Below are 22,683 nucleotides of genomic sequence, written 5' to 3'. Positions count from 1 at the left end.
CAGAAAAGAGAAGGAGGGATAAATACAGGTGCATTGCACAGATGACCATGCGGGAGGAAAAAGGTGAAAGTACTTGTAGGAAGAAGAGGTTAACTGTAGGCTCTGGAACCCAACCTTTTAATTCCCACAGACTCAACAAAGTGTTTATCCACTGTGTTAAAATGAAACATTTGCGAAAGATTAGGGCACCTGTATACATGATTGAACAGGAGACTAACCTTTTATTTCTCTTTTTAACTGGAAGTATAAAATCTCTTGGATTTATCATGAAGTAGCAATAGCAATAGCACTTGGGCTTACATACCGCTTTACAGTGCTTTACAGCCCTCTCTAAGCAGTTTACAGAGTCAACATATGGCCCCCAACAATTTGGGTCCTCGTTTTACCCACCTCGGAAGGATAGAAGGCTGAGTCAAGAGTTAGCCTGGTGAGATTAGAATTGCTAAATTACAGGTAGCTAGTAGTCAGCAGAAGTCGCCTGCAGTACTGCACTCTAACCACTGTGCCACCACGGCTCCAGTATGCAAAATAATGGCATATGCATTGATTCTGAATATTTTGGCATTATAACTCTTCCAAAATCATTAAATGTTAACAATCTTATTTAAGCCTAGTGAGTTAATCTGTATATGGTTTTAGTTAAATCATTAACTATCATTCAGGAACCTGAATACTAGTCATCATAGAATTCAGATTATATTTCCCACTTCAGTTATAAATAAGTATTGATGGGATTAATGAATGGGGAACAGAATATTTTATGACCCAACGGCCACGGTTATAAATATATCAATATCTTCAAAGGAATCAAGTAGCAATTAGCACACTAAGTCATCTTGATGTTTCTTGTTTTGATTCTTACATTTCTTGAGTAAGTTCTGATAGAGAGTAATGATTTGGCTGTCTTAGAGTCTTACAGCTGCTACATGTAACCATACTTCAGGGTCTAGAAGATGATTGTTTCCTCAGTCCAACACTGGCAGCAAGTTCCATGCAATCACATGAAATGATAGGAGATAAACCTATGTGATTATACTATATATAGGTTTATGTATAGTATAACTGCAAATGGTTCTATATACCCATATTAGATCATACTATACATAGTATGATCTAATATGGTTATATAGAAACAGTTGCAGTGATAAAAAGTTTCTTCCAGGCAATCGGGAACTTTTATAAATTGACATTATTCTATTTTATACGTCTTGCCACGCAAATAGTGCAATAATACAGTTCATTTTAGAAGTATACCTGAACACATAAGTATGTACCAAAGGTAGCCAAGAGTTCCTCAGATACAGTTCTAGCTAAATAAATTGCATTGTTGCTGAAGATTTATGAACAGGTATGGGGGAAAATGAACAATCTTGCCATGTTTCTTGATTCCATATTATTTACCTTGGGATATAACGCGTAGGACTCAGACACATATTGTTAACAAATCATCACATGACCAGACTTGATTTTACAGCTATTGTTACGGTGGTAGTTTTAAAAAATATCCTGTGGTTATTAAGAAAATCACACAGCCATTAAAGGAGCTTGGCTTTCCGAGTTGACACTGCTTGTCAGAACCTGGCTAGGAAGGTCAAAAGTCAGAACCATGTGACTGCAGGACGCTACAACTGTCATAAATGCGAGCTGGTTGCCAAGTGCCTGAATTGGTATAACATGACCCTGGGAGTGGTGTGACAGTCATAAATTCAGGGACGTCATAAATCACTTTTATTAAGGCTACTGTAGTTTTGAACCATTCTTAAATAAATTACTTTTTAGTGCAAAATTTGCCAAGCAATTAGTTTACAGTCTGGTATGTTGCACACATTCTGAAAATTGTGCATCCATGGTTATAATAAATGTGGCTAAGTGTATTGTGTGAACATAAATTGAGTTCTGATAAGATTGTTTGAGGATCGGTAGAATTACAAAGAGAGGCAGTGCTTTCTGGAAAGTGACTATTGCACACCTCCAACCAAGAACAACTTTTATCTCAAGGCATGTCCCTGCACCATTTTACTATACCAAGTTAACAATGTTAAACATATGAAAGTGCATCTTTTTTTCTCTGGCATTCATAAGAAAGCAAAACATTTAAGTATGCAATTTTCATCTTCTAGTTAAGGTAAGTTAAATCTGGTGAGAATTTGCCTGGATTTTCTCGCTGATTTTGATTAACCTCTTATACATTCTCTATAGTGTAAGGATGATTGGTCGGTTTTATAGTTACAATGCTTATTACAATATCCACAAGAATGTGGCAGTAACATATTGTACTCTAATCCTTGTCTCAGACGTAGATCTAGAAGTTCTCATCAAGTGGATCAAAATCTGATAAGTGGTCATCTCTTAGCTTCTAAGATCAGATAACAGGAGTGTGGAAATTTGCAATAAATACATCTAAATTTTATAATTATTCACAGGTGATATTGATAGAATTTCCATTAAAAGCTTAAGCTATCTCTGGCTAGTAGAATCTGTGCAGTAGATTCAGAGATCTGTCCATGCTCTGGGATCTCTGTTACATCAGTTATCTATCTGTCCGTCAGTGCAACAACATTAGCTATTAAAGTACTACCATTAAGCGTTCTAGAGAAGCATACATACGTACTTCGATTACATTTTTCCAACACCTTGTGATGGTTGTGAACTTCAGATGCTAGGACTGCATTTTGTTCCTTTAGTTTATTTATCTGAAAAACAGATGAGCCAAATAATGAGATTATCAGAGAAACTTAAACACTAATAATAATGCTATGAACATTCAAGAAGTTTTCTTTAAATCTATTAAGTTTCCAATCAAATTATCAATTTTAAGTGAATAACAGCAACCAGAGAGTGTACCAATATTCTTAGTTATTTCAGTGATGTATTAGTTTCTGTACCAAGTTGCAAACAACTGCTGGATTTCCAGCTAAAAAAGCAATCTGAAACAACCTTTTCCCATTTACTTCCTAACATCTTTGGTCAAGGTTATAGCCAAATGGTATTAAAACAGCTAGAATGCTTTAAATGCTACGTTAAATGGAGCCTGCCTTGAGAGGTAGCAATTAAATACTTTGCAGCTCATGCAGAGAAAGCCCTTGCTTATGGAGAATTAAGATTTAGCTAGCAAGACAGCTTAAAAAGGGACAGGATATTATTAAGATGTATAGATAAAAATTCTTGCTTTAGCTTTGAGTAGCATAATATCTACCATAAAAATCACAGCTTCCAATCTAAGCAACTGAGAATAATCTATTCACTTATATAGTGGGTCACTTTTCATGAGATGGACGACTATATAAATTTGATTAAATAAATAACAAACAACCAGGTAGCAACACCCTGACGATGCATATGAAGTGCTCGATTTATAAATGTTCATTTAACAATGTTTCAAAGTTTACAATGACCTTGGAAAAAGGATTTAAAAACTGTCCTCGCTCTTACAACCACATCACTCTTTCAGTCACATAATCACAATCTGAGCACTTGGCAACCAGCTTGCATTTACAGTCGATTGCAGTCTTTTGCAGTCATATGACAGTGATTTCTAAACTTCCTAGATATTTCTGACAAAAAACTGACAATTAGGGAAGATGGATCTTAATGACCACATTAAAAATAGTCGTAAAATCGCATCTGGTCACATGACTTGGCAACCTTACAATGGAAAAACTGTAGTTGTGGTCGTTAAGTCGAAGGCTGCCTGTACAGTGGTTCTTAGCCCTCTAACTAAAATACTTACTTCTGCTATTCCTTCTACAAATGTGCTCTTCAGGTTTTCCAGCTCAATGACGGCAGTCTTCTTCTCTTCTTGAAGTGAGATAATTTGATCTCGCAGATCTTCATTTTCAAGAACAGCAGTGGCCGTTCATTTTTCATTTTAAGACAAAAAGGAACAGGGTAAGTGTAGAAAAGCTGAAGAGCAAGGGCATTCACTGTTTCTTGAATTATTAAGCATGCAGAGGTTTCACATGTCGATGTTCTCACAAACAGTAATGGTTAACTAGCCCTTTAATCTGTGTTGGGGGAGTTTCATTGTGGAGATTTTCAACTCTGAAAGGGAAGATTCTCAACTCTGCTATACAAGTTATCTCTCAGTTTTAGAGAAAGCTTCTTTTTAAAGAAAGGCACAAAAATTATTTGCTTATTCAGCAGTTCTACTCTAATAGCTGTCATCTCATTTTCTACTTTCCTATTTCATCATTCTAAATGATAGAGCCGAAAACCATAACTAGAAATCACTACCTAGCGAGATTAGCATTCAAAATTAAGGCACATAAAAATAAACAGCTGTGTGCCATTTAGCACTATAAAATAATATTAAAGTACTACATTTTAATGTAATTAAGATTTAAATACTCCCAGTTCACACAACCCTCAACAATATAGTTAGGATAAAAGTATATAATCATTTCAGGAAAAAATTAAAAATCAATGTAACCCCTCCCCCCCTCCAAACCATACCATTCAAACACGCGGGGGGGGACAAAAATAATTTTAAAATTACAACTTTAAAAAAACTGGACTAGTTTCAAAGTAATCAGTATAATCAGATTTATCAGAAACTGTTCATAAACATCAATTTTATAGCAGAATAAATGCAAGAAAAGGAAGTGAGTGTGGGTTTTCCTAGAGTTCCTGAATAGAGGCCAATTCATAGTTTAATTCAGCATGTTATAAACTGTATATTAATTTCTTTATTAAATACATTGTTTGATTCAGTATCATAATCCCCATTTTATGGAAGGCCGGCCTGCAAAAGCAGTACAGAATCTGAAACTATGAGTCTATGGACGACACTTGGTTTAAGTCAGTAAACTGATTTGATTTAAGCCTACAACTGAACTGCAAAAGATTATGCTATGCTATTTAATCTAATTCCAATGGTTTAACCTCCCCCTCCTGAGCTAAAGAGTGATCCAGACACTTGTCAGTCAGTCCAAAATAAAGCATCTAAACTTCTGCTGTCCTGCTGGTAAGTCCTATTATGTTCTTGCTGCTTCTGTTTAAGTTTAGTGCTGAACGGTCTTGTTTTGATTTGTGAGCTTGTCACTTACTCTAAGCAAGCTGCTGTCCTCTTTCAACATAGGACTTCGACTAATTAGGGCTCTGCTTCAGGAATGGGGAGGTTCCTTCTTCAGAAATCTATTTAGTGTTCTAGTTTTTTTAGGTTGGTTTGTTTGACTCCTTACACCATGTCTTTCAGCAGAAGCTGGAGGCTTTATCCAAATGTTGCACAAAATGCACATTCCAACATTTTGATGAAACAAACTCTGTAAGTATTTGCCTGAATATCATGACACAATTACAAAGGGGGGGGCAGTTTTATCAATACCCTAGTGATTCCCTGTGGATGTGCCTGTGTTATATCCCAAGGTAAATAATATGGAATCAAGAAACATGGGAAGGCATCACCATAGAAATTCACCCTTAGAAGGGAGTGAGGTAAATTCTGTCATGAATTAGCAAGTAGCTTCTATACATCTAAACTGACCTGAACTAAGAACTGGACCTAACTACTGGACAACCAGGCTACTGAACAACAGAAGCCAATTTCAACATCTCTCATCATTTATTTATTTATTTATTTTGATGTTACAATGAGGAAAAGAAGTACACTTGATAAGTGCCGGCTACAATGCATATAAATGGTATAATAAGATACATGTACACTTCTCACAGTGTAATAGCCTTATCTTTCTGGTGGCTTTCAGCTGAATTGGAATTCACTTGCCATTATTCTTAAAGACCAGAGCATATGGCTATTCTAATGAGGGATTAGAGGGGTTGAAATCCAACACATTTGGAAACTGTTAGATTAGGGAAGGGTATCTATTACAATGAAACTGGATCTTCATGTTCACTTTTTGAAAATGAAAACCCACTCTAATCTTCAGAAAAGCACTCACCTTTTATTACCTGCTGGCACTCCATCGAGTCACAGGCTCCAGGGCTAACTTCTGTGTCCGTACAAGATTCTCCATCATCAATGTTAATTTCTTCAGTAATGATATCTGGCCCCAGTTTTGCCATATACAACATGCTGATTCTTTTCAGAGTCTTGTTCTCTTTGCTCAGCTACAAAATGTCAATTACATATTCTGTTGCTATGAATTCCTTAATTTTTTTTTCCTTTTGAAGGAAAAATAAACATGTCATGTTTGTAAAGTCGCCAATGGATTTGGCTGAAGAGAACAAAATTAATGGATTTTTCATTAGCCACACTTAAATTAGGGAATTCCTTATCCTTCTAGCATGGCATGTTAATTGTGATCTATAAAACCTCTTTATTTAAGAAGACTTTCATTTAGTATTTAATACAATTTATTTGCCTGACTTATTCTATTTTGTGGTTATATTTTAATGCTGTCTATACTGAGTGATGCATGAGCAGCAAAAGAGAAGAGGACAAAGGGTCTTATAAATATAATAAGACTGGCATTTCTTGAGACATCAATTTCAGTGTAATAGAGCAGATATCGGCAGTTTTTCAGGCTAAGGTTCTATCTGGTTATTGTGCTGCATCTGAGGAACAAGATTCCCAAATATGGGTAAGGCTGTTTAAAAAATATGTTATTTATTTAATTTAAATATAAGATTAATTAAATTACCATTAATGTCATATTAATTATATAACTTATGTATTTAATATTTTCTGCTATCGTATTGAAAATGATAATTCAAAACTTTTATAGAAATTTTGAGGGCTTCATTCAAAATTCAGAACCTCCATAATATATACATCTATAAATCATGGCTCCTGAGAAATGATTTGAACTAACTTGCAACTTTACAAAATTTTATAACTTTACTGTTTAAGTTGCAAGAGAAATGGGTTCATAAGGTCAACCTTCCCCCTCCCCCCCTCCCGCTTTAGGATATCTTGTTAGCTGCTACTTCTAAGGATATGAGAAGGAAGGGCATGATATTGCTATAACTGGGAACTCGAGCCCCTCTCCAGAATTCAAGCATTTCTGAAGCTCCAGTAAGTACACAACAGCTCTTCCCTTCTGTAAAGATACACACTGACTTTAATCATCCATGAATATACTGTGGCTTTCTAGAAGGAATTCATAGAGTTCTAAACTTTATACTCTTAAGGCTTAAGCTCAGACGGAAACTTTTGAATGTGGGCCAGTGCTTTTAGTTATACATATTTAATTGAATCCAATGATACATGATCATCAAGTTTGTTTGGTGAGTTGTACATTTTAATGGATTAAGTTACTGCTGTACATAGCAACCACTTTCTCATCCTTTTCCCGAGGTGGTACAACAGGTAATTTAATCTAAAGATTTTTGCTCTCTGCTTCAATATAAAGAAAGGGGTACAAAAATAAATTATAAAATCAAAAAGGAAGAAAAAAGAAAAGGCACAAAACCTTATAATGTATACAAACAACAGCTCAATTTTTAATTACCTTGGTGATGCTGAGTAATATTGATAAGGTTTTTTTCATCATGTCATGTCAATAGAAACTCAGTTCATAAGAAGAAAATACTCATATAAATAAGTTTGTAAATTTGGAATAACACTGCCTTTCTGATAAAAAAAATATTCTTTTTTGCTCTGACTCATACTCAATAGGTAGAAGTATAAATAGTTCTTCATACAGTAATAGATTTCAAACTCTGGGAATAACATTCAGAAACACAGTCATACTTTTAAACTATTAATTTTCCAAGCTATGTTAATAAGCATATGAAGTAAATGAGCCTAACATATGGCTGCTTTGCAGGGAGAAAAATATCCCAAAGAAAAATTAACTAACAGCTTTTCTTGGTTGTAAAATTGGAAGCACATCAGCCACAGCTCACTACAAAATGAAATAAATTGATGAATATAAATGCCAGCATTCTTTTTCAACAAGAACTATGCTGTTGTTGGATCTGAAACAAAAACATTTTTAAAATGCAGGTTAGAAATGTAGGCATCAAGTTTTTCAAACTATGAGCAGGCCTTAAGGTTAGATATTACTTCTGCACCATTTGAAACCTTGCCAAATTTTTGCTTCAAATACAGTTTACTGTTCTAATTAAAGCAGGTATAGATTTTATTTTTTAAAACTAGTTTTTAAAAAACAAGGCAAGATGAAAAAGACAGAGCCGCAAAAAATAATCCATTCTGAGAGGAGCACAATAAAACATAGCAGACAACAGCAAAGCCAAATCATCATACTTACTTCCATACCCTTCAATCCCTTTCCATCTTTCATTTCTGTCCTTGAATGTCCAGTTCCATTAATGAAAGGTTATTGTTTCAAGGTAGCTTTGATTATTCATAACTTGTATTATTATATAAACACAGGGGCTCAAAGTTAAATATGAAAAATGAAAAAGTAGGAATTGGGAATGCTAAATCCAAAATCTTGTATATCAGCATTTGATGCCATCAGAATGCAATGGTTCCATTATACACTTGCCTAACCTTTAAATCAGGGTAGCTGTGAGAGCAGAAGCTGCAAAAGGAACAACTCCACTCTATTTAAGCATGTCTAATGATCTTGCAACTTGGTAGGAAGGTCAGTAATTGGAATGACATACAAAAATAATATTTCTGCCCCATTCCATGAATAATTTTGCATTACACAATGCAGAAGCTTCTATTTTTAAGAAATAATCAAAGACCAAGAAAAGATCCTAAAGTAAAAATATTACTCTTCTCTTTTCAAAACTACATGAATTATCTTAATCATTTTGAGGATGTAAGAAACATACTGCTTCAAGAGACCTATTGGATACTGGTGCAATTTATCAGACTTGAAGTGGGGCTTAGTTTAGATACAAAGAAAAGCTAGAGTTTGTTCTTTCTATTTTTAAAATTCTCACTCATCAGGACTAAAGCAGTAGATTGGTACATGCTGTCCGATTAGGTATTGATGTATTTATTTATTGATCTGATTGATGCATGTTGTCCAATGTATTAATATAGTTAATTATTATTATACACACAGCACAGAGTGATCATAATTACACCAGCTAAATAGGATTGTGCCACTGTCTTATTTTATTGTGTGTCATTACATAAAAAGAATGGAAAGAAAAAAATCCATGCATTCATGTTCATACTGATAAGTTCTCATTATATAAAACCTTATATAGTATCATTATGCAAACAATCAAGTAAATACCTATACAAAGTACACTATTAATGAATCTACATTTAAAAAAAATACTACTGTGGAATTTCTGCTCTATCTGAAGTAGGGAGAAAATTTAAACACACACACACACACACACACACACACACACACCAACACACGGAGTTATGGACCAGCCAACACTGCTAATGAAATTTGGTTCAAAATTGCTTCAATCTATTTTCTGATGATGAAGTGGTTGGTATGTGTTTTTCACAACTAAAAAAAACACCAAAGAGATAAAAACATTCTTTAATAATAATAATGCACTTCTGATGAGATGGAATATAGAAAATTATATACTTGGCAAATTCATCAACCTAGATGCAATCAACGGAGCAGTGCAGGTCACCTTTTGCTTGCTCCATAGTTTGCTTTCATAAACAATCACCTGAAATGTAATACTCTGCCTGACTTTTCCATTTGATTCAGACCCTGAAAAGCTCATTATTCTTTTATGTGAGAAACACTCGGTATATTTCTAAACTTGTTTATCTGTTAACCCAGAAGCATAAAATACATGTGGGAGGAAGGTGTCAAAGAATATAAATATGAATTTATTTACGAACACATTTATGAATATATATGCACATATTTGTAAAGTAACACTTTTCTATTGTCCTTATATTTCTCTCCAATCGAACATGTAACTCTTAACACATAATAAACTATTCTCCATGAAGGGATTTTATCATGCACTAACTCTAAGAGTATAACCACCAACACTGAAAAGAAAAGATACTGGATAGTTCGGCATGTTCAATGGGACAATATTGACAATATTTTGCACCACTGAGTAAATATGCCACACTAAAGTAGATATATATATTTATTCAGGAGGAAATTCCACATAAAATTTAATAGGATTTCTGCCAAGTAATGCACAAGCGTTTACTGACTGTAACCCCAAAATATCTCTGGACAGAACTGTGGTCGCGTTTTCTGAAGTAAATCTCATCGTTTGTCCAGTGCACAGCAGCCAAGAAGGTATTGGCAAGGTTGTTGTGCAAGTCTGTCCTGACCAACCGATTACGCTAAGACTGTGACTTCTGAACAGAGAATGTAAAATATAAAATTGTCTTACCTTAGTAGCCAAAGCTTCTGCACTTTCACGACATGTCTTTTCAATCTCTAGGTGGTTTTGTATACAGCTGACTTCTTCAATAACCATATGAGAAACTAGAGAATTAGGGTAAAACCCATGATTCATACAGTTTAATATGAGTCAAACCTTCTCCATATATTGTTATTCAGAAGAACATCCTATGCTTATGAATATTTCTTGGACTATCACATGTTTTAGTAGGTATATAACTGCTTTTCATATAGCACAGACACTACCATATGAAACATAATGAAATGATATATTTGGGAGATTATGAAACCACATTCTTGATTTTAACCCTCCCCAGTGCTCTAGTCCTACAAAGATACACTTTGATGTCCCATTTCTATGCATCTGATGAAGTGAATTGTTGCTCATAAAAGCATATGTCTTCTGATAAAATTTTTAGGATGTACCGATGCCATCAGGCTGTTTCTGATTTCTTTGTATTATCTCTTTGTGTGCTTGCTTGCTTGCTTGCTTTTTTATTAGCTGGTATACTCTATCTTGTCTCTCTATTATTTTTGAACATATTAATGAAGACATTTTTTGTTCTTTTTAACATTTTTTCCCCAACTACATTTGACTCTGCTTATTTGGCCTTTCTCCGTAGTGTAGTTGGGGAAGAATGTTAAAACTCTCTCTTTGGCTTTTATTTTCAAATTTTCACTAAGTATTTTGGGTTGCCAGACTGACTTCTTTTTTTAAAATCTTTCAATTCTACATACAATAGGGGAGATGGGGGAAAATCATAAGTTTATTTTACACCAATGTACTTGTGGCAGAGAAACAGCAAAGATGTTAATCCAGATGTTGGTCTGTTTTATTTCAAGATTTCTTCCACTGACTCATTAGCTCCTATCTTTCCTGTCTCATCGTTCTCTACTCTTCCTTAATCTAGAAGTCTGACCAACCTCTATCAGGAAGAGGTCACTTAGGAGCAATTGAGTCAATGCTAGAGCCATTTCTACAATTAAAGTTCTCTCAATTGCAACATTGTGGAAAAGTGTTCTCCATTTCCTAGATGCCTCATTCTCTTAAGATTTAAATATTCTGATTCTGAAATCAGCAGAATTTAGATCTGTCAAAAGACCTGTTTGGAATTTCTCCCCATTTAGGCCTACTGGAATGCTTTATTAATCCTGTATACAATTAGGAGTGATTATATCCTATTGCTACCAACTTAAATGTAAAACATTTCAACAGGCAAACATCTAGTTGCAAGTCAATCTTCCTGCCCCAACATGTCATCCAGATTATACTATTTGAAAACTATTCTTTTTTTTATTTTTATTTTTTTTTATTTGTCACAACAGTATATATAAGCATAAGCATGAAAATAACTATATAATATATAAGCATATATATGAGCATAAGTATGTAATAACTTTTATTAATATTAATAAAAGAAGTGTTCTTGCACCAAGGATGCAAAAATGCAGCTCAAATACCAATTGTAGCCTGCTAACATCTCTTTTGGAACCTCAATGCATCGCATAGCTTTTAAATGTGTGCAAGGGAATGGAGAAAGGTTTAGACTTCTACAGACTAAATTTCACCCGTTACAACCCCGGTATCATTTTCCCCCCGCCCAAATGTATCCTGATTCTGCCCAATTTTACATCGTAGTCCTTATATTCTAGATCAGGGATGTCAAACTGGATTTTTTTGAGGACCAGATCAGGATTGTAGTTCTCCTCCATGGGCCGTCCTGGGGAAGAGGAGATGGGACGGACGCCTCCTGCAGCATCCTGCTGGCCAAAACAGGACACTGGGCCGATCCTTTGCTATTTCCAGGCTGGCCCCGCAGGCCAGATTTAAGCACCCCGTGGGCCAGATCCAGCCTGCAGGCCTCGAGTTTGACACTCCTGTTCTAGATCAAGCCTAAGGAAGTTCCTGGACTATTGGAAGTTGCGATGTCTATCTGTTTGTTATGTTCAAAATCAAGTTCTTTACAGCTCCATAGGTATGGAGTAGTGCTGAAAACTGTGCCTTAAAAGCAACATGAGAAGAATGATACGCTCCATAATTATTATTTATGCTTTTGAGTTCTGCGAGCTTCTGGCACTGTACCATGACAGAGATGAAAGCAAACAGACTTAACCCAAGGAGATGCGTTGTGCTTCAGCTAGGCCTGGAGCATTGCCACATGGCAGTTGTGTCTTGGGTAGAAAAGGTAAAACCAAAACTAGCCAAGGAAATTCTCTATGCTGGGATCATGTAATCAAAAAACACAGTGACAAAAGATTTGGCACTAGCACCCATACTTTAAGAGGCTTATCTTCTATTAGGTCAGCCCAGGCCATCCATTTTTGCTGTGTGCCATGAGCCAAGAACAGGAATAAGCAATGCATGCCATGCAGACATACTGTCAGCAAATGGGAAGAGTGTACACAACACGAAAAAAATGCCCCAAGTAGACTGTGCCACATTTTGCAAGAAAAAAAAATAAGTTACCAGCCAACTTTTTTCAGACCGCAATCAAATACACAGTTACTTGGAAGTAAAATCTATTAAGTCATTGTAATTAGCTTGTATGAGTTTAGTTGCGTAGTGACATAAAGGAAATTACTGCCTCTGAACTGAAAGTATAAAGTGATAGATTATGCTCAGAAAATAAACTGCTTTATTATAACTACTGTATTTATACATATAAAATATGTACATGTAAAACATGCACCGGAGAAATTGCAATGAAATCACAATTAGCTATTTCTGTATCACATCCATGCAACATAAATATTATGAAAAACTCTATAAATTCTATAAACAATGACCAAAAAGAAGACAGTTGTTTTATGCAAGAAGGCTTTATGATTACTTCCCAGAGTTAGCTGAGAATTTAAAAGAAAGTTCTGAGTGTGTATGCGTATGTGTATAGATATATCTATATCTATCTCCTAGAAATAACTCACGGTTCGTTTAAGATTAGTTAACCTGCAATTATGATTAAATTCCAAAGAGGAAAAAAAATCTTTAAAAATGAAATAGAAAGAAAAGGTGCTAGTTTCTAAGATGTCCCGGTTCTTCTTAAGTTGATATTAAAATTCATAAAGCAACACTAAATGGCCAGAACACTCTCCAACCTCAACATTTTTTCAGGGGTAATAATAATATGCAGCAAATGCAGGCCAACCAAAAACCACTTAACTAATTAGTAGTTGCAGTCACCGAGAAAACATGAATCAACACTGTTATTACAAGTGGCACATTTGAGTGGCATCTAATTATGACTTGATGAGCGTGATACTTGCATTATCAACATTACTCCCGCATCCCATCAGGGACTAAAAGCCGCTGATGGCATTGACTGCAAGAAACTCCCACTCAATGGCACTGCAGCACCCAACAATCTCCTTGGCAGGGGCACCCTCACTAAATGGCACGTTAAGCGTAATTGCTGGCCGACATTGTAAATAAACAGGATTGGAAGTGAAAATTGTACCAAGTGCATAAGACACAATCTGACACATTGGAAGTGGCAGCCTTAATTGAGAGTTTCTTTGACTGTTCAAGATCATTTCAACTGCATTTCTCAGAGGACAGTGATTATAACTGTGGAGACAGACGGCATAATGGTATCAGCACTGCTGACAGAGCAGTGAATTAAATTGTATCTGCTGTTGTGTGAAAGCCTTGATGAGAAGTACAGATCCTTAGTGGTCTTATCATTATCACACAATGGTCATGTTGTCATCAACCTTTCTGGCTCCAATTGAAAAGAAATGATTGTGTGGTGAAGCGTCCCCCTCCCTTACCACCACCTTCTATCTCTTGTGCTGAATAGAACCAATTTTCAGAGAGCTATGAAATCACGCTATAGGGCCTAAAATGCAGCTGCTTGGCATACAAACTGGGCCCCATTAAACAGGAATCAGGCACAATATGTGTTTATGCCGAGAGAACAAATAGAAGCTGAGCACAGGCCAAGTTTATTCACAGACACAAAGCCCATGTAGCTCTTCATCAATATAATTGCCTTTTATATTGTCATTTAAATAATGGGCTCCATTATTGCTGTAAAATCCTAATATTCCTGGCATTTATTGCCATGTTTACAAGACATGTCTTTTTTTTTTTTAAGGAAGGTGGGGAGGAAGGATCAGAAAAAGAAGTGAAGAGGAAGATAAAAGAAACCTATGACATTTTACAAAAGCAAATACTACTTTTGAATTTTAAGTCTTAGCTACTTGACATTTTCTGCCTGCTTTATGAATTGTCAATATCATAACAAATACAAATAGGCCGTAAGGTATTTGTGCATTTTTATATGCGATACTCATTCCCTTTCTTTTCACAGGAATTTGGCTTATAATTAGAAAATGTTTGCCGTTCAGGGTGATAGCCTAAGTTTAGGATCGTTTTGAAGGAGGCATTTCATAAATGGCCTATATATAAACTAGGGTAAACAGGAGCTGCGTAAATTCCTTTGACAACTCTGCATTAGATGCAAGGTGCTTAGGCTTTTTTTAAAAAAATGATTATTAGCCCAACAAAACACACTATGCTGACAGAGGGGTAACATAACAGGCTGTGATACTGTTGTCATCGTTCTCAAGAAGCTATTCACAAGAGCTTTTCCACTCCCATTAGCTGTGTTTTGTTATCCTCAGACCCCACACTGGATCAATAGAAGTGTTGTCTCATAAGAGGAAAATCTGGGTGTTTGGCAAGATGGGTGAGTTGTATACATGTTTATCCTTATGCCAGAGGAAGTCAACATCATCATACCTATTTTAAATCTGGTGATGTCTGATTTTTGTATCAGCAGACCTAAAAGGGGACAGTGAAGCTCAAGAAGTCTGCAACCCTGGGCTTTCAATCCATAAGCAAACAGGGCTTTTCTGATAGGAGACACGGGTGGGATTTCTTCTCTCTAACTGCATATTAAAAAGTATCAAAATAGGTGCAAAGGGTAAGTAAAGGACAAAGGTTTCTTTTCGTTATAACCCCTTGAAAGAAAAATGTCATCCATTTAAAAAAAAAGAGCTTTTAGTTTCTGCTAACAAGAAAAAAAATAGTCTCTTTCTGGCTACTGGAGCAGAACTCTGGATGTTTTAAGAATAGGGAAGCCATTAAGCAGATAATGGACGCAAGAAATCAAAAGTAAAAACAAATCAAATGCTTGTAATCCATAATATATAATTTTTAATTAACTGTATGTATAATGCATATGCTAGGTATTTTAGAAATAAATTACTCCCTCTCAGACAAAGAAATACTATCCAGACTAATGGAGTTTAAAGACACATTACGCTAGATGAATTATGCCAATTGTGAGTCACGGGAGATTAAAAAGTTAGCAAAATGGAAGTAACTCCTTGGCAAGGAAATGCCAAAGGAATAAATGAACAGATCTTTAAGAAGATGAGCTGTGCCCTGTAAAAACATCAGACAGATTTTTAGTCAAACATCTTAGATAATGTATTAGTACATTGACTTTGCAGATACAAACAGATCTGACTTTAATGCAGAAATCCATTACCCCCTTTCACAAGTGTACAAGAGGCAAATGTTTATAGATAAAATCCACTGCGGGGCGAACAAATGTTTTGCAAACATTTACACATGTACAGGAGCTTTTTGGCTGGCTACATTATTTTCTGTAGTAGTATTTTTTTTTAGTCCTTTTTGAACTTATTTGCTTTGGATCAACTCCAATTGGGTCAAACTGGGCTAGGACTCTTAAGCTTACTCTAGTTCATAGAGGGATTTTGAACATTTTTGAAAACTGTGCTATCAGCTTCGTAGAAGGGACAATTATAAATCTGGAAGAAAGAAGGAATGTAACTAAAAGGGTTTAAGAAATGCTTGATTCATTATTATTTTCTGCTATAAGAAAAGAATTGGGAGTAGAATGGAGTTTTCATCCTTGCTCAGTGGCCCTGTGATAGGCAGATGCCTATCTTGAAGAGACATATATAGATGGCCAACTAGTAACAGAACGAGGTAAAGCAGCAGCCCCCAACCTTTCGAGCACCAGGGACCAGTTCTGCAGAGAGAGGTTTTTCTGAGGACAGGATGGGGCGTGGTTTCTCATACTGCCTGTATCCCACAGATGGGGCTTTGCTTGTTTGCATGGCCCGGTTTCTGGCATGTTGCAGCCCAGTGCCGGTCCATAGACCAGGGGTTGGGGACCCTGAGATAAAGGATACTACTTCTCATGCTGTTATCCCAGTGGACTTCGATGACTCCATCCCCTTGTAACCCAATATAAAACAATCTATACGAAACAAATTGGTAATGGTCATCATCCCTTCTTTCCCAATTATGGTATATTTAGGCAAGCATGATGACAATTCTAAAACAGGTTATACCTAGACAAACTGGAGATCTAAAACTAATAGCAGTAGTCCAACTTTATAAAAAAAAAAGCAGTGATGGAAAATAAATATCCAAAATAGTCTATATGCAAAGGTCACCAATGGAAATTGGAAAAGTTTTTATTTGATCTTTATCCCGCTTTCATTATTCATAAATAACTGAAAGCAGCAAACATATCTAATACTCCTGCTTCCTCCTATTTTCCATACACAACAACCCTGTGAGGTGAGAAAGAGAGCGACTGGTTAGTCTCACATAGCCAGCTTTCATGCCTAAGGTGGAGTCTAAAACTCAGAGTCACCTGCACATTATTAATTTGGGGGGTTGGGAGTAGATTTTAAAGTATATGAACTGCAAAAAAAAAACAACTAGAAAAATATTGCCACTTCTCATAAAATAACCCTATTATACATAAATAGTTGCAGCTCTGGAAAGACTAAACTGATTTTTGCTCATTTAAACCTTACCTTTATGCAATTCTTGCAGCTGTTTGACCACTTCATCTCTCTCTTGTTTGAATTTGTCACACTGGAGAAAAATACGTTTTCATATTAAAAAGGATTACTTTCTCACAATTGATAGTAAATAGACCAAAACTAGAAGTTCATTTAAAACTGCAAGAACAGCTTACAACTAAATGTGAAAGAAAAGTAGTTGGTGTTCGGGAAGAAGCTAGTATGGGGGGTGTAGGGAGGTTGTAGACAGCTGTTTCCACGGTAGACAAAATTGTTACATTAACACTGATCACTGCCTTCCAAGGTCAACAAAGGAATAGTTAACTATGCACAAATTTGGAAATGCAAGATGAAAAAACTTAGATTTTAAATTCTGGAGTCTGGATTTATATATAGGACTTGAATTGTATATGGAGCAACAAGCAGATCCTGCAAATAGCTTCATTCTTGTCTATTCATGTAATTTTCTGTTGCATTAGTGAAGTCTTGATTAAGAGCTGAGATTCTAGGCATTTATGTAAGCAAACTCCAACCACACATAGCTAGGAGTGATTTTTTCCATTTAAACTTAATAGCTCCATGTATCCTATATCCCAAATTCTTTCACATTCAATATATATAGTTTGAATAATTTTCACATGAAAACAAAGAGCAGCCTTTACTATATCTTTATATTTACTTTTGTATTTTATCAACAGAGTTCACAGCAGTAGTGGGTTGCTACCGGTTCGCCCTGGATCGGGTGAACCGATAGCGGCGGCGGTGGAAAGCTCTGCCCACCCACCCGGATGCTTCTGCGCATGTGCAGATGTGTTGCGCGCGTGCACTACTGGTTCACAGGAATACTTCTAGCAGAGAGTTCCATTAAAGGCAATACAGAGCTATTCCATATTTCTTTCTTTCTTTCTTTCTTTCTTTCTTTCTTTCTTTCTTTCTTTCTTTCCTTCCTTCCTTCCTTCCTTCCTTCCTTCCTTCCTTCCTTCCTTCCTTCCTTCCTTCCTTCTTTCTTTCTTTCTTCTATACAAAGGAAAGTAGGGAAACATAAGAGAGTAATAACTAGGATGCTATGTAATTCTATCAAGCAGACTGTCTGGATTTACCAACTGTAAAGGCTGGAAAAGCTCCCGTGATATAAAAACTGTACCTATAATCTCATAATTAGTACCAGCTTATTCTTCTATTGTTGTGCGTAATTCTGTTGATAAGGGGTGCATGGTTTTATTCTGAAATATGTGGATTTAAGCTTGTTTTTAAAGGCAGTCTTCCTTGTCTATCCTATTTTTCACCATCTCAGATAACTTATAATAACTAACAACTTTGTGTTGCACCCACTCTAACATGCAATCAGATGATTTTTGTTTAAGAACTGCTTCTGTTTTACCTACCAGTACTAATAATAATAAAAAAACCTAGTAATTGGCTCAGCAGTGTTTCTCAGCTTTGGCACTTTTAAGATATATGGACTTCAACTCTCAGTAGTCATCAAGCTAGATGTGAACACAATCTTTATAAACTCATTATATAAGTGCAAAATCAACTTGATGCAGGACATTCACAATCATGATTTTCTTGGTGTATATCTAAATATGAACAACTATAGTGGGAGGAACATGACTTGGATTGTAAATAGCAATAACAATAGCACTTAGACTTATATACTGCTTTACAGTGCTTTATAGCCCTTTCTAAGCGGTTTACAGAGTCAGCATATTGCCCCCAACAATTTGGGTCCTCGTTTTACCCATCTTGGAAGGATGGAAGGCTAAGTCAACCTTGAAAATAGTTATGGGGACATGGAGAGATTTGCCTCATGCTACTTTCTTTGGAATACCATGCCTTCATAAACAAAGCACTTTCTGCGGCAGGGTGGGTGAAATTATGAAAACAATAAATAGTTATCCTCTATTCACCAGGGTTGTCATCTCAATTTGACTCAGCTGTCCTGACTTCTCTTCCTTTAACCTCAGGAAAAAAAAATCCTGGCCAAACATCTCCCATGTTCCACTGCACATACTTTAAGCTGATAACACCACCAATACCGCAAGACAACAATAACTTTATTTGATTGAAATTATAACTATGACTCTTCCAGTTCACTCCAAATTTAACAGAAATTCTAGGAACCTGCACCTTTCCTTTATAAAAATAAAATAGAATGAGATGCAATCTTGAAGAGCAGCTAGAATTAAAACATGTCATTCAGAACCCAAATAAGATTTATATAACAATGGAAATGCCTACCATTTTTGTTTAAAAAAACACTTTGTATCTTAGAATAAAAATGAATGGTCAAGGTTATCAAATCTAAAGATGCCAGCTGCCATACGTCCTACATAATATTCTTTCTTCAATCGTAACTCACATACACAAAAACATCTACACAAAGCCAAACATGTTTGAATATGTAGAAGTAAAATATATATCTTGTATATTTATGTCAGCGATTCAAATTAATAACCTGAAAGGCATGAGTACATAGACAGTTTTTTTGTAAATCAACAGGTTGAATTTACTTAATGGGGAAAAGTCTGCTAAAAATGTACTCTCATATAGCATCCTCTTCCCATCAATAGAAATAGTTTCTATTAATAACAAAAGCTATCAAAATGCATATGCAGTAATGGAGGAAGAATTGCAACCCCTAGTAAAAATAGATATAATTATTTCTTGTTTATTCTCTTAATATACAGCTTCACGTAAAATGTAATCCCCTTCTTACGCCATAGCCCTCCTCTGCCGTTAGTCAAATTAAACCAACTCAAATCAATGTTTATTATTGAAACAGACCAACATAAGCATGCAGAAGGAATGCAATCACTATAAGAAGACACAGAAGTATAAAAGATATAAAATGGTGTAGAGAACATAAAAAGTTATATTATGGACTAACTGTAAATTAAAGACCATAAGCTTCTAGGTTTTCAAGTACTCCATGGTAAAAAACTAGAGGCATTGCGAAAAATAAGCTATAAGGTTTGACATTAACATGAGGTAAATGTCATTCTACAATGAATGTTGAGTGGTTCTACACAGAATCAAAAATACTGCATGTTGTAGCCCAATTTTTTTCCAAAAGGAACAGGAAAATGCAAATTGCTGCCATGGGTCCTGGATACTGTATAGTAGAATGAGGTTCATATAGTTATAAACAAGCATTGGAGGAAGATGTATTGCTTCTATGCGCCTCATTGTTACAACATCATTCCCTAAGGACACTGAAAGAAGGGTGTGACATCATGCCAAAGTAACAGTCCTTGGTGATCTCAAAGGTGCTTTTCCAAAGGCAACTGGATTTTCTTAATTTTCTTCCTTGAAAACGTTTTGCTTACTCCTGAAGAACTTCTTGAATGACAAGTGAAATGTTTTCAAAGAAAAAAAAAACCCAAGAAAGTCCATTTGTTCTTTGAAAAGCATTTTTGGGACAATCATGACCTGAATGATTGAGAAACTCCATAGAGCCCTTGGTGAGTTGAGAGTTCTAGTTGTTTTAGGTATGTCACAGAAAAGTAAATTACCTCAAATCTCAGAGATAAATTTTAGGTCAGGCCATTGTTACATATGACTTATACGTTATATGGTAAAGAGTTTTCACTATAACCAAGTAGGGGAAGAATGAATTTTAAGTCACAATTACCTGGTATCTACATGGATTGGAAATCATTGTTCATAGTTGGGAAGGGGGGGGAGGAGTAAAACCCAGGAGAAAGAAAAATAATCCAAACCAACAGCTAAGCATGGCCAAAGTCCCTGTAGCCTTCACCATAGTGAAGACTGAGGCCTGTCCCAGTGGTAAAATCTAAATTTCTTTCCTACCAGTTATGTGGGCGTGGCTTGATGGGGGTCATGTGACTGGGTGGGCGTGGCTATGTGACTGGGGGATCAAAAGACAGAAACTCACTAACAATGTCCTGCTAAGCAGGGTTGGACTAGATGACCTTCCAGGTCCCTTCCAGCCGTGGCTTATCCTCTGAAGCTGCATCTAGTGCCAGGTTTGTAGTCCTTCCTTCCTCTCCTTTTCCCTCCCTCCCTCCCTCCCTCCCTCCCTTCCTTTTCTTTCTCTTCCTTCCTTCCTTGTTTCCTTCCTTCCCCCCCCATACGAACCCCCACCCCCATTTTTGCCTACCCCCCCCCATTTTTTGCCTAGCAGGCTTCAGCTTTTTTATCTTTTAAAAAATGCTTTTAAAAGTAAAAAAAAAAAGCCTCTGACATCAGCTGGGATGATCAGAGCCTTGTTTTAACCCTTTAAAAGCATTTTTTACAACCACTTTGGCCGAAGAGGTTGTTTAAAAAATGCTTTTAAAAGTTTTTTTTTAAAAGGCTTTGATGATCGCGTGGCTCAGCTGGGCATGGGTGGGGGCAGGGTTTTTGCTACCGGTTCTCCGAACCACACGCCTCCATTGCTACCGGATTGGCTGATCCGGTCCGAACCAGGAGCATTTCAACCCTGGCTGTCCCCAGTTGCAGGGTGGCACTGGAGATACAGCTAGTGACTTGAAGAATTGTTGAAGGATTGTTCTTAAGAATTTTGATTGTACAAACTCCAGAAAGGCAAATTGGAAAAGGGATTCAAGTGAGTATCATGAAAAAGCTATGCTGCTGACTTGGGTCCAAACAATTTGAGCTGCATATACTGGCCACCTTTTGAGGATGGTAGATAGGCTCCTTTGTGCAGTTTAAGCCATGAAGTTCTTGTGAGTTTTCTTGCTGATGGCAGAATAGAGGAGTAAACTATTTGAAACAGGAAAACTATTCACTCTTCTGGTCATCTAAATTCCATAAATGAGTTTGGACCTTTGAGTAAATGCCATAATCTTGGTTTTCTAGTAGTTAGGATCTAGCAGGTCTTCCTTGCAACATTGTCTTAGAGTTCTTAGTGCTGTTGAAGACCAATAAGAGTCCTTGAGAATATCACTGTATTGTCTGCTACAGTCGGATGGAAAAGTGTACTCAGCAAGTTTTGGAGAGTGAAAGTCTGAGTTGTTGAGTTGACCCATCATGCAGTTAATATAAACGTTGAACAATAGTGCCAGTATGTATCCTTACTTGGTACTCCTGCAGGTTTCATTAGTACTAGCAAGATGGCCCTGGAGCAGTGGTGGGATTCAGCCAGTTCACACCACTTCGGGAGAACCGGTTGTTAACTTTCTGAGCAGCTTGGTAAACTGGTTTTTGGAAGAAATCATTAGGGCAGAGAACCGGTTGTTAAATTATTTGAATCCCACCACTGCCCTGGAGGTTTCACCTTACATTGAGCAACATGCCTTCATGTAGCATTTATATTAGGTATAACAGGCATCAGACAATTGACATCGCCTACAGATTCTCCCTCAGTTTGATACATGCAATGGAATCCAATGCTGCTTTATAATCTAAAAGCAGCATTGGAGAGTCATACATTTTTCAATGAAGGGCCAAAGTACTAGTCTTTAGCTCTCCTTCCTTTTCAACAATCCTTTGGTTGCAAGACACCCAGAGTTTGGTTTTAAGGTGGCTGGCCATATAAATGTTTCAAGTAAATGAATGAATAAATATCCCACATATCAGAGCAATTCAGTTATCATATCTGTTCAAAGTTTGCAATAACTTTATTAAAAACTATAGAAAAAAATCCATTTATTGGCACATACTGCTAAACTCTGCCAAAATGAAAATATAGAACTGTTACAAAAGA

The 22,683-nt window shown here is 36.2% G+C and overlaps 1 protein-coding gene across 5 annotated transcripts in view; it reads right to left on the bottom strand.

The window, feature by feature from the left end:
* Nucleotides 1–22,683, bottom strand: part of SHTN1 (shootin 1) — an 83,406-nt gene that overhangs the window by 48,501 nt on the left and 12,222 nt on the right. For 2 of the 5 annotated variants that reach the window (XM_058187363.1, XM_058187362.1), the window contains exons 3-7: nucleotides 17,025–17,085; nucleotides 10,213–10,307; nucleotides 5,898–6,066; nucleotides 3,731–3,828; nucleotides 2,612–2,693 (exon numbers count right to left, since the gene is read on the bottom strand). In XM_058187363.1, the coding sequence (XP_058043346.1) occupies nucleotides 2,612–2,693; nucleotides 3,731–3,828; nucleotides 5,898–6,066; nucleotides 10,213–10,307; nucleotides 17,025–17,085 (505 nt within the window). Of the gene's footprint in view, nucleotides 1–2,611; nucleotides 2,694–3,730; nucleotides 3,829–5,897; nucleotides 6,121–7,409; nucleotides 10,308–17,024; nucleotides 17,086–22,683 lie in introns of those variants that run through there. The other 3 variants (XM_058187365.1, XM_058187364.1, XM_058187366.1) reach the window with 3 other exon arrangements.

Source organism: Ahaetulla prasina, chromosome 6, assembly GCF_028640845.1.
Source record: "Ahaetulla prasina isolate Xishuangbanna chromosome 6, ASM2864084v1, whole genome shotgun sequence".
Classification (NCBI taxonomy): domain Eukaryota; kingdom Metazoa; phylum Chordata; class Lepidosauria; order Squamata; family Colubridae; genus Ahaetulla; species Ahaetulla prasina.
The sequence above is the reverse complement of the archived record's forward strand: the minus strand, read 5'-3'. Positions and strand labels throughout refer to the sequence as shown.